The following is a 15,815-nucleotide window of genomic DNA, read 5'->3' on the forward strand; positions in this document are numbered from 1 at the left end:
ATTGATAGTAGTCACAGAATAAGTTCATGGCTGCAACCTGGAATAACTCCTTGACTCAGTTTCCCCACCTGTGAAATGACTTGTGTTGGGTTAGTTCTTCTCCAGGCACTGGTTTGCCCACATTAGGTCATCTCTTTTCCCAGCATCCATCTGGGCAAGCATTCACTCTGGTCCAGTCGGTTTAGCCGCAGCTGCACACCTACCTGTTCCTGTCCTAATTGACCGCGGTAGATTCTGCCACCTAGCTCTGTCCTGGGATCGGGGGACAGCCTTTCAAAAGTCTTTCTGGGTTGGACCAGTCCAGTTTACCTGCTGCTCCTGGTCAGTAAACTGCGCTTCCAAATTAAGATTAATTTGTGGTCCTCTGACCTACGCCAGGGAGGTCTATCCCTGACTGGGGCAACTTATCTCCAAGTTAAAGGAAGCCTTGCGACAATGCCAGTAGCCACCGGCCTCGGGCACCTTAAACTACGACCCCGGTTTGATCATGATGAGGCAGACGTCCTAGCTCGCACATTTCAACAAGGCAGCTAGCTGGCTAGAAACCGGCGCCTCAACTCTTTCCAAGATCACGAGTCCGGAACCACCGCCTCTAACTCTGAGAAGTCAAGCGCCGGACAAGTAACTTGCACGATCGCGCCCGCGGCCACCAACCCAAGGCCAGGGCACCCACGGCCTCCTGTCTGCCATCCCCAGAGTGTGTGTCTTGCGGGGAGGGGTCCCCGCCACACCTGCGGCCTCCGGGGAAGTCCGCGCGCGGGCCAGTCCCGCGTGTTGGGAGGTCGGGTCACCCCTGATCGTTTCCCCGGGTGAGGTTCCCGAGGCTCCCCGGGGAGGGCGGCGGCGCCCGGAGGCCGCACTAGCGGCGGCCGCGCCGCTCCCCCTCGCTCTGTGCAGCTGCCGCCCGGCGCTTGCGCACTGGGCCCCGGGCGCGCGGCGGCACCAGGCTTTGTGTGTGCGCGTATGTGTGTGAGTGTGTGTCTGTGCGCGAGTGAGAGAGCGGGCGAGTGTGGCGAGCAGGACCCGGCGGGCGCGCTCTCCCAGCCTCTCTCTCTCCTCTCTCTCTCCCTCCCCGCCAGAACCATGTCGGGCAGGTCGGTTCGAGCCGAGACCAGGAGCCGGGCCAAAGATGATATCAAGAGGGTCATGGCGGCTATCGAGAAAGTGCGCAAATGGTAAGCCGAGGCGCCTGCTCGCTCTCTCGCTCGCCCCGGCTCGCTGCACCGCGCCACGGCCGCCAGCAAGCCGGGACCCAGCGCACAGAACCGCAGGGGCGCAGCGGCCCCGGGCCCGGAGTTGGCGAGGACGCGCGGCCCGGGTCACCTGCACCCCGCGGGGGCTGCGTCCGCTGCCCAGGTGTGCTTGGCGCGGGTCGCCCACCTGGCGCGGCGGCGAAGGCGAAGGCGAAGGCGACGGCGGCTGCAACCCGGAGCTCGGAGCTCGGGAGAGGGGGGTTCGCAGCCGGCCCCAGAAGCCATTTCGTTTTTTTGTGCAAGTCACATGAAAGCGGCTTCCCGCGCGCCGGGGCCGTGATGCCGGCGGCGGCGGGCAGAGCGCGAGCTCCATTGTGCAGCGCGGAGCGGGCCGCCGTCTCCTCCCGGGGCGGCGCGGCGCCGGTGTGCCCCCAACACACACACCCCACGCCCCGACCCGCCCGCAGCTCCCCGCCTCCCAGGCCTCGGCGCCCTCGAGTCTGCGGAGTTTGCAGAGCGCGAGCCGTTTAAATTTAGCGCTTTGGGCAGCCTGGAGCGAGGGCTCCGGGCGAGGAAGGAAGATGGGGGCGAGCGCCGGGAAGGCGGTGGCGCGGCCGGGGAGCGGGGCACCCACGGCTCCCACCCGCTCCGCGCGGCACCGGGAGCTCGGGGGACGCGATGTTTGCTTCCAGAAGCCCAGTCCTGGGCCGCGTCTGCCGTCTCCGAGCTGGAGCTGGTGTTTGTTTTGCGGGGAGAGCGAGCGACCGTTGTTTTTGTTCTCTGCACTGGGGGAGGAGGAGGGGACCGCGAGATTCGGTGTGGGCCGTGCGTGGTTTTCGAGCTCAAATTAGACCGTGCCCGGCGTGGCCTCGTTATAATTAGCAGGACGGAACATTTTCACGGGCCTCGGCCCCAGAGGCCAGGCCTGAGGCGCCAGCAGTCCACCACCAGGTTGGGTCAGACTTGTTGAAAACTCCCTGCTCCCTGATTTCAACTTTATTATGTTTTTTTTTCCTCACGACTTCATCGGGGTCCGAGAGGCAGACGAGCTGCCGCGAGGGTGGCCCCGAGTGTCAGCGGCCGTGGGCTGGTCCTGTCCTTCATAGGAACTGGCCAGGCCCCGCTGCAGGCTGTTCCTTTGGGGGGTGTCATTTCTTGAGTAACGTCTCTGTTGTGATTGTCTTTTTTTTTTTTAAACACTACTCGGAGGGGGGGCTGTCTCAGGTCTGGTGGTGTCACAAGTTAGCTGTCCTTCCAGAGTGAAACCCAACAAAAAAAGGCAAGGAGAAAAATCAATAAAGTCCACGTGCTCCCGGGCCTCCTATGGAAAGGGCTGTCTGCGGATGGCCGGATGCCCGCCGTGGGCTGGGTTTGGCTCCAATGGGACAAAGAATTTTCACAACCGTGAGAAGGGGAGGCTTTCCAAAGTTGAGATCCAAGTCCTGGGTGCCGGGAGCTCCCCTGCTGAGCAAGGCACCCAGTGCCCAACTGGAGCCATTTAAAAATGGCAGAAACAGCTGCAGGCCAAAACACAGAGGAAAACAACACAGTGCCCCTCTCCTGTGGGACTCTCAAAGGAAGGCTGGGGTGGCCCCCTCCCCTGGCTCGGTCCCGGTGAAAGAAGAAGTGATATCAGGGCGTGAGTCCCTTCTGTCTGTCACCCGCCTGGAGGGTAGAAAGGGGCCGGTGTAAACTGCCTTTCTGGTCCTGGAGCTGTGACAGCTGCGGCTGGGTCTGCCAGCTGCTCCGCGGGGCGGGCAGATGGAGGGACGGGGCTTTCCACCCCGCGGGCCCCAGAGCAGCAGGCTCGGAGGCTTCCATCCTGGCCGGTCCACAGCCTGGAAAGCCTGGGATTGGAGTGGGGGGTGGTGGTGGTGCGGCTGCCTCCTTCTCTCTGTTTTGGAGGAAATAAGCACATCATGACCTCCAAAGACCTCAGGCTTTGGGATCTCCTGGTTAAGTTCCTACTTCACTTCCTTGCTGTGACCTTGGGCAGAGTATGAAACTCACTTCACCCCGGAAACCCCAGGGATTCGGTGCCCCTACCTTCCTGAACTGTTGAGGACTGACAGACTAGTCAGGTGAAGTCATTGTAAAATGCCCTTATGTAAGGTGGACTTTGTAGAATTTTTGGGTTTGCTTCCCTCCCCGTTTTAAACAAAAATGAAGGGGACTTCCTTGAGGCGCAGAATCTGGTCTCTCCCTGTCTGTACAACAGTCTTTCCATCGACCCTGAAGGCTTTGGGGCTGTTTATTAACTGTGGTCACCAACCATGCATTTCACCACTGGCTGAACATGGGGTTGCCAGAATTAGCAAATGAAAATATAGAAAATACACCCATCTGAATTTGAATTTCAGATAAATAGCAACACGGTTTTTTAAAAAATAGACCTTTCTCCCCTGGTATGGTGGTGCATGCCTATAATCTCAGCATTTGTGAGGTAGAGGCAGGAGAATCAGGAGTTCAAGGCCAACCTCAGCCACATAGTGAGTTCAAGGTTAGCCTGGGCTACATTCAAGCTTCTCTCAAAAAAGCAAAAGTAAATGAATTTTTTTTTTTTGGTCTTTTGAGACAGGGTTTCTCTGTAGCTTTGGAGGCTGGCCTGGAACTCACTTTGTAGACCAGGCTGGCCTCGAACTCACAGAGATCCGCCTGCCTCAGCCTCCCGAGTGCTGGGATTAAAGGCGTGCACCACCAACGCCCGGCTGTAAATGAAATTTTCTGCTGAGATTAATGCTTTAGTGGTAGAATTGAGCTTAACATGCACAGGGCTCTGGGTTTTGTCTTCAGCCTGTACACACACACACACACCTTTGTGTAAGTATATATCCCACGAAATACACATACTGACACATATGGAAAAGTTATCCATTTATCTGAAAAAACTCAAAATCAATGAGTCATTCTGTGTTTTAACCAGAAGAGAGCTGAGGTGCCTGGCGACTCTTCAGTCTGAAAGGCTAGGGTGGTGTTTCTCCTCATGCCCACTCTGCCAGCTTTACCCTTCCATCGCCCCGCAGAGGAAGCCAGTGTGCGCCATGACCCCCCTACCCACAGCCGGCAGCAGTGTCTCTTTTCTGTCTGGTGTCCCTGCAGAGCAGGGTGGTGGGGTGTGAGGTGGCCCGCAGATCCAAAGATGGCTGAAGGAGGACAAAGTGTTTGATGCCCTTTTGGGAAACCGGGCCGGGCTTAGGGGGTCCAGGCTGAGTCGGAGCCGAGTAGCAGGCGTTGGTCCAGGACTTTCAGCACTAGGCCCAAGGGTCCTATAGGAACTGGGCACAGAGACAGAGGGGGGCCTTCCCACCCTCACTCAGAGAGGCCGTCTGAGTGAGGCACACCCAAACCTACCTGCTTAGGATGAGGACGGTTTCCCCGGTGACGAGTGTAGAGCTCTTTGGAGTCAGCAGGGACCCAGTAGAACACTGGGAACTTACCTTGGCCTCCACAACCTGAGAGGGACTCCTGTAGTTTGCGTGAGAGCCTGAGCTGGGGAAGAAGTTTGGAGCTGTGTGCCCACATCTGGGACCTTCCTTTCATCTCGGGGTACAATTCTGGGAGACAGGAGGGAAGCTGGCTTTCAGGGGCCATTGAGACAGGAGGACTCGGGCTCAGGGTAGAGTAAGTTTTGTGGCTAGGCTGAGCTGCAGCCTGGTGGTCCATGTGAATGCCTCCAGGTGGTGAGGTGGGGCTGGACAGCCAGTGTGTGTCTTCTGGAGCAAACTGCAGCTTCCAGGGGCCCATGGGCCCCAGAGCGTGCCTTGAGAGTAGTCAAAACTCTGGAGTTTTATGGCTCCCCCCTTTCCTTCATCCTTTCCTCTACTTTGGCAATTGAGTCAGCCTTCGAAAAGTACCATGAAGGTCAAGTCAAGCAAGATGTGCCTGCTGGCCGTTCCCTTGCCAGCCTTGCTGTAAGGCAATGGGGATGTCTAGTCCCCTTGTCATCGTGGGAGCAGCCAGCTGTGTGTTCCCCCATTGATGGGTTTAGGGCACTTGTAGGAGCTGCTCCCCTGAGCCAGTGTCTTTGTGAGAGCTCTGTCTGGCGTCCTGGGGAGGCAAGGGGCCAAGTCCCAGGTCAGAGGTCAAAGGTCAGTCCCAAGGTCTGTTGTTTTTTTCTTCTCCCCCCTCTCCCAAACAGGGTTTCTCTGTAGCTCTGGCTGTCCTGGAACTCGCTCTGTAGGCCAGAGATCCGCCTGCTTCAGCCTCCCAAGTGCTGGGGATTCTTTTTAAATTCTTTTATATTTACTTATTTTGTGTCTCTGCTTGCACAACAAGAGAGAAGGAGGGAGGGCAGGGGAGAGCACGCTCACACGTCCTGTGATGCTCTTGTGGTCACCAGAGGGGTAGGTCATCTTCCACCGTGCCGTTTCTGAGGATCTAAGGCCGTCAAGCACCCTTACCTGTGACCTACTGAGCCGTCCCACCAGGCCCTGTTATTACTGTCATTGTTATTGTTGAGCTCACCACGTAGCCTAGAACCTCTCGGGGCCTAGAGTCAGCAATCATCTTGCCTCAGCCTCCCAAGGTAGCTAGAACTGTATACCATCATGCCCGCCTCCCAAGTCAGGTTCATAACTCTTGCCTCTGTCTCCTCAGTGTCCACACCAAGTAATAGTGCGGCAGATTATTTCTATCTCTGAGGTGACCTGGGTACTCCAGTGATGAGGTTATCCACTGGGGATGAAGGAGCCAGTGCAAGGCTGGCGGCCCGTAATGCCTGATAACTTCAGACATTCACCCTGGTTCCTGTCGTCTTGGGAGGCCCAGAACTCTGGCGAGCTTTTCAACATGAACCATGGCCTTTCTGTTTCAAGTTACTTACTTAAATAAAAAAGTAAAATTAACATACTCCAACTTTGAGTTGGTTGATTTACTAAGGCTCAGACCAAGGAAGTCAGTAAAGGGCTTGTGCGTACCGACTGGGTGACTTTGGCCTTTTGATTCTAGAAACTTCTGCCCCCAGGTAGTCTTTAGAATGGACTTTCCTGTCTAGGACAGTACAATAGCAGAAGGCTGTTGTCAAAACCCATGTTCACTCTTTGTTTTACCACATGTTGCCTGTGTGACCCTGACTGTGGTAAAAGTTGCCGGACCACTTGTTTCCTCCTTGGTAAGACGTGTTCCTACCGTTTAGTACTCTCAGAGAAAGGAGGGGGAGGGCAGGGGTCATATAGCTTGGCCTCTAGTACACAGTGGCCATCAGGATTATGTCTCTCCTTGTCACTGACATTGTTCCTGGGAATAGCCCTGTCTCTGGGTACCTTCTGGGTCCTCCGAGTGCAGATTGAAAGATGGGGTTGTGGCTTGTGCACTCTGGCTCCAGGAGGCGGGAGAGGGATGGGTGATAGTCATCTGTCTCCACGCTCTCCCAGCTCAGAGGCGCATGGGCGGGACCTGATGGATGCTCTGCTAAGGGTTTGGATCCTCACCATGCAGTTATGACTTCACCTCCTCGGTCTCACTTCCTTGATCTGTCAATGGGAAGGTGACACCTGCTGCCACACATGGCCATGTAAACATCAGAGAGTATGTGGTGTATTGCTTAGCACATGGAAGCAATTAGAAATGGTGTCCTTAACAGCAAAGGCCAGGCCATGGCTGGCAGGAACTTGGAGACATGGGTGGGTGGAGTTTGTGGATGGAGGTGTATGGTTTGGTTAGCACACATACTCGCTCGCAGACACACAGACACACAGACACACAGACACACACACACACACACACACACACACACACACACACACACACACACACACACACACACACACACGCCGCTGCCCAAAGCCTCAGTAGGGGCATGGCAGAGACTGTAATGTGGTTCAGTCACATATGCGGGGAAGACCACAGGTAAAGTTTGGGTGGAGAAACCAAAGTCCTCATATCACCGGGGTAGCTTTGGGACTGATGTCATTGATCTTGACCCCTCACCTCATATGGGCCCCTCCCATCACCTGGGTTCCTCTCTGAACTCAGTGCAACTTCAGGCTGCCTCCTCCTGAGATGGCCAAGCCAGAGCCCAGAGTGTTGGGGTTCAAACCCCACCACTGCCCCTGGCTGTACCTACCCCATGCAGGTACATGGCCTCTGGATATTTAGAACAAGAAGGGACATCGTCTCACAGTAATAGTCTAGCAAATGGCAGTGGCTTGGAGAGGGCATAGTTATTATCCTTGATGAAACTAGTCACCGTTTCCCTTCTCACAGCCTCTAATTTCCTCTCTTATCTGTGTACCCATCTCTCTCAACTGGGCACTTGGATTCTGTCCAATGGGAATATAGAACCCAGGTGATCAGGGGTCTGTGTGAAGCCTCCACTGAAGGACAGATGCAAGGATCCATCCCCACAAGGCCAGACTCAGCTTCCTCCCAACACTACCCCCCACCCTCTACCCCCACCCTGCACCCCTGTACTGTTATGAAGGGAAGCTGCCAGGAGGGCAGGGCCATTGCTTGCTTTCTCGAGGGTAGGCAGTGCAAGGCTTACATAAAGCCAAGGGCTTTCCCAGAGGCCCCAGCCATCAAGGACCAAGCTGGGATTCCAGCCATATCTGTGTGATCAATCAAAGCTTGTTGTCTTAGCCCCCGGGCTACACAGACTTCTCTTTGTTGGTGTGACCTCTGCCACCCTCCCCATAAGCAGAGTCCTCGTCCAAAGCCCCCTGGTCATGGGCTCTTCCTCATTCCCTGCAGGGAGAAGAAATGGGTGACTGTTGGTGACACTTCCCTACGAATCTACAAGTGGGTTCCTGTGACGGAGCCAAAAGTCGATGACGTGAGTACATAGGGCTGTCACATCTTCATTCCCTACCCAGGGTGACCTCCACACTGCAGGGAAAAGAGGCTGTCGGTCTCTGTCCACTGGCCTGGGGACCTAAAGCCAAACTACTCGGAAGGCACAAAGCCCAGCCTAGGCCTAGAAAGCCTACTGAACTTGTGTCGTTAGTCCCTTACAGTCCTACCACAGAATCTGTCCCTCAGTGACGGGGGATGTCCCTTGAAAGTTGTCCTCTGTATGAAGAGACACCTTTTATATGGCTTCCTCCCCCTGGCACCCTGTGTACTCTGTGTAGGAACAGGCAGTGTGGTACCCAGTTATACCAAGCCTCTGCCTTCACCGTGACCCCATTTTTAAACACCCATCCTTCTGCTAGGCCACGGCTCATGCTTCATGCCGTCATGTGTCTTACTTCCTATCTTTTAAAACCTCTTTACAAGGGGAAGACATGGTTTCCAAGTACATCAGCTTACCTCAGAGTGGAGACTTGAACTCAAGTCCTCTGGCTTTGAGATGTGTGTGTTCTCTGTTCCTGGAGCGCCTTCTGACGGGGCTGTTTGTGAACCAGGAATGAGAGAGCCTGCTGTGGGGATGCCTGCACCACTCCCTAGAGGGGCTATAGGCAGATTAAGGGAGACAGGTGGGACCAAGCTGGCAGTGGTGACCATGCTATGTCCTGGAAAAGGGTGCTTACAAGCAGCCAACCTATTTCCTACCAAAAGGCCTTTGTACTATGGTCCTCTCCATGCCTGCCCCTGCCTGGATTTCCCACACTTGGCACCCTCCTTTGAGAAGATGAGTGTTTGACCCCCACCCCCGCTGCCTCAGGGAGCAATGTGGTCAGGGTTGATGTGTTTTGTTATGGGGCAGCGGCTTCCTCGGTAAAGACAGAGGCTAAGCTCTCTTTCGAGGGGCTTGCCTCTCTGGCCCATCCTCAATAACCTGCCCCTTGAGTGTAGGGCCTCTAGTCAGGGCTGAGATCACATGCTCACTAGGGGGTGGAGCATGGTGGATGGATAGAGACTGATACCGGCTGAGAACTTAGGTGACCGGCAACACTTCTCATTTTGACCTGGGTTTCTGAAGCCACTAAGGCCCCTCTTACCATAAAGGGATCAAGGCTTGGCCCATCCACATGGAACTGGACAGAGAGCAGCCCTAGTCCTCAGAGGCAGTTCCTGGCTACAGCCCCTGCCTGTGCCATTAGGTGGTATAGAAATGCTGGCTGTATCTGAGGAGACGTGGTCCCTGCTCTCAAGGAATTTCTAATCTTGTTGGGGGAAGATAATTATAGAATAGCATGAAGCAGACATCAGGGACGTGCCAAGTGGAATATGATCAAGGGGAACGTGTGATATATGGGCCGTGGGAAGGATGGGACAGCTCCCAGCTGGCAACCTGAGGCTGAAGGCATCACCTCACTGGGCCCCTGCCCTCTCCCCTGTGTAAAGGAGCCATGCCTAACCTGTGGTTTCTGTACCCAGAGTGTGCCCTGTGTCGCCTGGAGAATATTTAGCATAGCATAGTGTTCCAGAAATGCTGAGTCCCTCTGAGCCACGACAGGAGTGTGCTGCCTAACCCCTCTCTCTCTAGGGCTGAGCATCTGGGTAAGATGCAGATTCCTAGGCCCCACCCCAGACAGCTACTTTAGAGTCTATGAAGGTCAGACCAGGAATCTGCATGGCGTAGGGGAAGGGTCAGCTTTGTGGTTTTAGCAAATAATTAGGAGCCGGGCAGTGGTAGCGCACACCTTTAATCCCAGCACTTGGGAGGCAGAGGCAGGTGGATCCCTGTTGAGTTTGAAGTTTTCGTTCTTTCTGATAAGCAAAACAGGTGTCCTTCTTTTATTTGTTTTGTGTGAGTACATGCATGCGTGCACCATAGCGTGCCCCACAGCACAGGAGCGGAAGTCAGGAGACGACTCATGGGCATCAGTCCTCTCTACCATGCGGGTTCCGGGGATCCAGCTTAGATCTGCAGACTTAGCAGCCACTGCCACCTCGCCAGCCCCTGCTACAGAACTGTAGCCGGGAAATTACAATGACTATGGCCCTACTAACTCTGGAATGCACATTTTGGCTTTCATTGTTCATCTTATTTTATAGTTTTTGAAACAGGGTCTTGCTATACAGGCCGAGCTGGTCTTCAATTCTCTCTCCTCCTGTGTCTGACATGCTAGGATTACAGGCTGAAGTACATTCTTTGAAAGAGTCCATTTTGCTTTGAGAGTGTAGCTCCATGGTAGAATGTTTGCCTGGCATGCGTGAGGCTCTGCGTTCTTCAAACCACAGGATGCCAGTTGGAAGTGTCTACAACAGCTCAGTAGTAAAGCACTTGCCACCAAGCCTGACAGCCTGAGTTTGATTCCTGGAACCCACACAGTAGAATGAGGGAAAGTCTCCTCTGACCTCCACATATGCATGGTGCTCCCTCCCTGTCTCCACACCCCCCACACACACAATTAAAATAAATGTAAAAATAGTAATTCCATACCATTTCCTCAGTACCTGTTAGCAGTTACTCCCCGTGACACCGGTAGCTGTATATCCGTCCTGCCTCTGTTCGTTTGTACCTCCTTTAAATATTACTTGAAAGGAAAATGACTTAGTTCTTACATGCAAGAATATTTTGTCTGCGTGCATATATGTACACCCCATGCACTCGGCGATCAGAAGGGGGCATTGGATCTCCTAGAGCTAGAGTTACAGGTGGTTGTGAGCCACTAAATGGCTTCCCGGGAACTGAACCTTGGTCCTCTGCAGGAGCAGCCAGTGTCTTTAACAGCTGGGCCACCTCTCCAGCCCTATTTAAATATTAATTTTGCAGCATCCCTCTTCCTAAGTCTGCCTCTTGCCCTCGTGCACACAGCCCCGAAGTGTGGGTACCAGTGCGCCCACTTGGTGTTCATCCTTCCAGAGTGCACACAGAGATGCCGTCCCCTCAACACACCCCAGCAGTGCTGGCAGCTGCATTCTCTGCTCCTCTTTGTCTTGGGGATATTGAGGTAAAACATGTTCATGCCTCACAGATCTTTCTGATTAAAATCCAAAGAGAGCCGCCTTAGTCTCTGTAATTGTTACTTTGAGCAATCAGACCGTCCATGATTTATTTTAGGAGTGTTTTACCATCACTCATGGAAACAAAAATGATTCTTTTCCCTTGAGAGCTATGGGGCCGAGGGTGTGGCTTGCCCTGAGAGCACTCATCTAGTGTGTGTGACGCCTTGGGTTTGAGTCCCAGCACCCGAAAGCATCCCCTCCATTCCCCACTGCCTCTTGGGTTTGAGTCCCAGCACCCGAAAGCATCCTCTCCATTCCCCACAGCCTCTTTGAGTTTTCCATCCTTCCCAACACTTTGAGAAAGGCAGCCGCAAGGGGCTCAAGAGTGACCTGTGCCTTTGCTATGACTATATCTGCCCTCGCCAGCAGGATGGTGACCATGACCTTTCCCATAGTTTCTCCCTCTAGAAGAAGTTCCTACTAGCCAGGGCGTTTGTGGCTGTCTGCTGGTGACAGCCCCCCACACAGGTGAGATTATGTCTCAGAATCCCCCCTCAGTGAGACGCTTTGATTCCAAGGTGGGCACAGAGCACCTTGTGGACCTGCATTCAAATGCAGGCAAAGACAACCTGCCAAGGCTTGGGGGCTCTGACTGTTTGATGGAATTAAATATTCATGCCACTCCCCGGGGCCTCTTGTGTGCACACATACGTACGTGATTGACTGACTGGGTTTCTGTCCCCTTTTTCTCCTCTAGAAAAACAAGAATAAGAAGAAAGGCAAGGATGAGAAGTGTGGCTCGGAGGTCACCACTCCAGAGAACAGCTCGTCACCGGGAATGATGGACATGCACGGTGAGCCCCACCGCAGCCGGCTTCCCTGCCTGGGCCTCAGGAAGCCCTAAGTTGTGTTTTTGTTTCTCTAGCAGGTTTGTTCACATTCCAGGCAAAGGGTAGGAGGGCTGGGCAAGACTACCAGGCCTCTGTGCCAAGGAGGAGCTCTTCGGAGGAGACGTTTCTCTCCCTGGAGTACCTAGCCAAGAAACAAAGCAGGAGCAGAGAGATCACACCTCCTGCTCACCCAGGAGCGCAGTCTCACAGATGATCCCAGCAGCCCTGCCCACCCAGGAAGATTTGGGGGTGTGATGTGCCAGACTCATGACTGTATTTCTCATTCTCCATTTTTACTCAGAATGGATTTCTGAGTACTTCATGGTCACCATAGGAACCTGGGCACTGCCCTCTCTTGACAGCCTGACTTCCTGGGCTGTCTGATTTTAGAAGTTGTAACATGTGTCTGTTGCATCCGTTGGGGTGAGGCTGGGGCCATAATATAGCCAGTCTCCTGTTTTCATCTTGTCTGTCTGTCTCTCTCGCCTCATTGAGGTGAAAGGCTCAAATCACAGTCCTACGACTCCATGAAATGTCCATAAAACGTACACTCCTTAGAGCCAGCCCATTCCAAAGCACAAGATGGGCACAGCCTGTCCCAACAGGCCTCTTAGCCCCTCCTGGTGGCCCCATCCCTGCAAGGAAAGCCACCGTAGACATTTAGACCTGTAGATTTTGTGAGAAGTGATTAGCTTTCTGCCACTGTAAGACGATGCTTGAGATGATGCAGTCTGAAGGAGGAAGGGTTTGGGCTTATGGTATCAGAGGGCCTAGTCCATTCAGTTGATGGCGTTGTTTTGGGACGTCTGGTGGACTAGCACGTCATGGTGGGAGCATCAAGGTAGGGAAAGCTGCTGGCAAAGGAGGAAGAGGAGCCGGCTTCCTTGGAGACACATGCCTACAACCCCAGTCCTGGGGGCAGACGGGTAGAGGCAGGACGAGCACTACAAGTCTGGGGACAGCCTGGGCTACATAGTGAATTCTAGGCCAGCCTGGACAGTGACTCAAAACCCAGGGGGCCAGGGGACCCCTTCAGTAACCAGAAGATCTCCTTCCAGGTCCTACCTCTTAAAGTCTCTTCTGCCTCTGACTGTGCGAAGCTGGGATTTAGCCTTTAGGAACATTTAAGATTCAAACTATAGCAGCTTTTGATGTTTATAAATCAGAAACCCTGCTTTACTACTGTTGTTGGAGAAGTTAGTTGTTACTGTGCTGGAAGCAGCTGGCTAAGGCAGGAATAGCTTTCATCCCTTGGGGGAGACATGGATGCCCTATTCCCGCACCCTGTCCTGTCTCCATGCTGGCCCCACCCTACCAGAGTTTACTATGCTTGTCTTTCCCTCCCTCCCCCTCTCTCCCTCTCTCCTTAGTTTATTTATTACTTGTTTGTTTTGTCTGGAGAACAGTGTCTCACTGTTTAGCCCTGGCTGGCCTAGAACTCATTGTGTGGAGTAGGCTGGCTTGAAACTCAGTCATCTAACTGCCTCTGCCTCCCGAGTATTGGGATTAAAACCATGCACCACCACACCCCAAACATTTATGTAAGATATGTGCACACGCCATTGCATACATGTGGAAGTCAGAGGACGACTCGTGGGAGTCCTATCTCTCCCTCCACCGTGTGGGTCCCAAGGATTGAACTCAGGTCCCCAGGCTCAGTGGCAAGCATCTTTATCTACTGAGCCATTTTACCAACCCTGTATTGGGAATTTTTTTTTTAACAGCATTTTGCTCTACAGCCCAGGCTGGTCTAAAATTTATTATGTAGCCCAGGCTGTCCTTCTCGTCTCTGCCTCCCAGGTACTGGATATGAGTCCAGATTTTAATCTTAATTTTAATGTCTTTGCTTTTGAAGTTTTTTATTGCGTCTATTTCTTTTGTGTGTGAGTCAGGGAGACATATGTGTACTACAATGTCAGAGGACAACTTATGGGAGATGGTTTTCTCCTTCCACCAAGTAGGTTCCAGGGACCAAACTCAGGTCATCGAGCTTTAGTGACCAGTGCCTTTCCCACCGAGACATCTCGAAGGCCCAGGCGTGTGTGTGTGTGTGTGTGTGTGTGTGTGTGTGCGTGTGCGTGTGCGAGAGAGAGAGAGAGAGAGAGAGAGAGAGAGAGAGAGAGAGAGAGAGAGAGAGAGAGCTTTTGCCTCTCTAACCCTTTTATACAACAAGGTGGTATCCCATAGATCAGTTAAAGTCAGAGGGGAATAGTGGCTCTCTCGAGTTGCTGGTGCCCCCTGCCTAATCCTGGGAGGGCAGAGGCAGTAAGTACACTGTGCCTTAGCTGGGTTAATATTGCTATGATAAACACATGATCAAAAAGCATTCAGCTTACACTTTCACATCGCTGTTCATCATCGAAGGAAGTCAGGGCAGGAACCTCGAGGCGGGAGCTGATGCAGAGGCCATGGAGGGGTGCCGCTTACTGGCTTGTTCCTCATGGTTTGCTCAGCCTGCTTTTCTTATAGAACCCAGGACCACCAGCTCAGGATGGCACCACCCACACTAGGCTGGGCCCTGCCACATCCGTCACTAATTAAGAAAATGCCCTACAGGCTTGCCTGCAGTCAGAGCTTATGGAGACATTTTCTCAATTGGGTTCCCTTCTCTCAAGTGACGTAACACTATACAGCACTCCTACCTCATTTACCCAAACTAACCATTCTGGATCCCCAGTCCCTGGCACCTAATCAAGGAGTCTTATTTCTGAGTGACTTAGCTTCATAAAAACACAATGGGGTTTGCTGCTGGTTAATGAACAAACACCCAAGATCCCACTAAGTGTAGTGACACAGGTCTGTAATTCTAGCTTTCCAGAGATAGAGGCAGAGGGATCAGGAGTTCGAGGAAAACCTGGGCTACCGTGAGACTCCCCGTCTCAAAAAGAAAACCAACAACAACAAAAACTAGGGTTGAAGATGTGGTTCCACTGGGCTTGCACAAAAAGCTGTGGGTATGCAGGTACAGGTCTGTAACCACAGACATTGAGGGAGGAGCAGGAGAATCAGAAGTTCAAGGTCATCATCCGATAAGTACCAAGCTCAAGTCTCGAATTCATTTCCTTTTCAGGGTGAGGTATGGAATATGGCCTGGTTCCCTGGCGTTCCGAAGCAGTCCCTCTCTGACTTTCCCAGGACCTTCCCTAACTTGTGCCATCCTGAGTTAGTGATGTAACCTCTTGCCTTCTGGTTGGTTTTAACCTGTAGAATGCAGCGGCAATTCATGAAGTCCTTGTGATTAGATGAGACGATCTCTAAAGAGCCTTGGCATGTTGTTTGTGTGTTTTGCATTGGTGTTTGGCCTGCATGTATGTCTGTGTGAGGCTGTCAGATCGTAGTAACAGGTAGTTGTTAGCTTCCGTGTGGGTGCTGGGAATTGGACTCAGGTCCTCTGGAAGAGCAGTCCGTGCTCTTAACACTGAGCTATCTCTCCAGCCTCGAGCTTTGGCATGTTAACATGCTACCATGTATGAAACATTCACAATGTGCCAAGTGTCTGGTAACAAGGCGAGCCTCACAGATGAAGACAGAGAGATAGTCAACTCACCCCATTAGCAAGCTGATAACTTTCAGTGCTAGAGTTGACATGTGAGAGCCTTGTGAACAGAATCTAGACTTGCTGCTTGGACTGATTCAGAAAGAGCCGGCTCTAGACATAAGCAACATGTCTTCCTTCTCCATCATTATCATCTTAGCTCATGAACAACCAAGAGCAAGGCAGGGATGACCAAGCATGAAGGCTTGTGGGGAAATGTGGGCCTGGCAAGAATGTTCCAGAAGGCTGGGGAAGGGGCACAGCTGGAGCTGTGGAGGTCACCCACACTGGTGTCTACAGATTCAGCTGTGTCAGCTGTGAATCATGGTTCCCAGGCCCAATCCCAGCATCTGCCTGGTTAGACATTAATGTTCACTGTCATTTATTAACAGAATTTTCATCACATGTGCATTGGAGTCTTGA

At 53.0% G+C, this 15,815-nt stretch overlaps 1 protein-coding gene across 3 annotated transcripts in view; it reads left to right on the top strand.

Moving 5' to 3' along the window:
- The first annotated feature begins 475 nt into the window (after positions 1–475).
- The window catches only part of Bcl7a (BAF chromatin remodeling complex subunit BCL7A), a 30,633-nt gene continuing 15,293 nt past the window's right edge, over positions 476–15,815 (top strand). The window contains exons 1-4 of one of the 3 annotated variants that reach the window (XM_040731128.1): positions 476–697; positions 1,080–1,175; positions 7,884–7,965; positions 11,725–11,821. In XM_040731128.1, the coding sequence (XP_040587062.1) occupies positions 1,084–1,175; positions 7,884–7,965; positions 11,725–11,821 (271 nt within the window). In that variant the 5' untranslated portion in view covers positions 476–697; positions 1,080–1,083. Of the gene's footprint in view, positions 698–913; positions 1,176–7,883; positions 7,966–11,724; positions 11,822–11,895; positions 12,321–15,815 lie in introns of those variants that run through there. The other 2 variants (XM_040731129.1, XM_040731126.1) reach the window with 2 other exon arrangements.

Source organism: Mesocricetus auratus, unplaced genomic scaffold (assembly GCF_017639785.1).
Source record: "Mesocricetus auratus isolate SY011 unplaced genomic scaffold, BCM_Maur_2.0 Super-Scaffold_100025, whole genome shotgun sequence".
Taxonomy (NCBI): domain Eukaryota; kingdom Metazoa; phylum Chordata; class Mammalia; order Rodentia; family Cricetidae; genus Mesocricetus; species Mesocricetus auratus.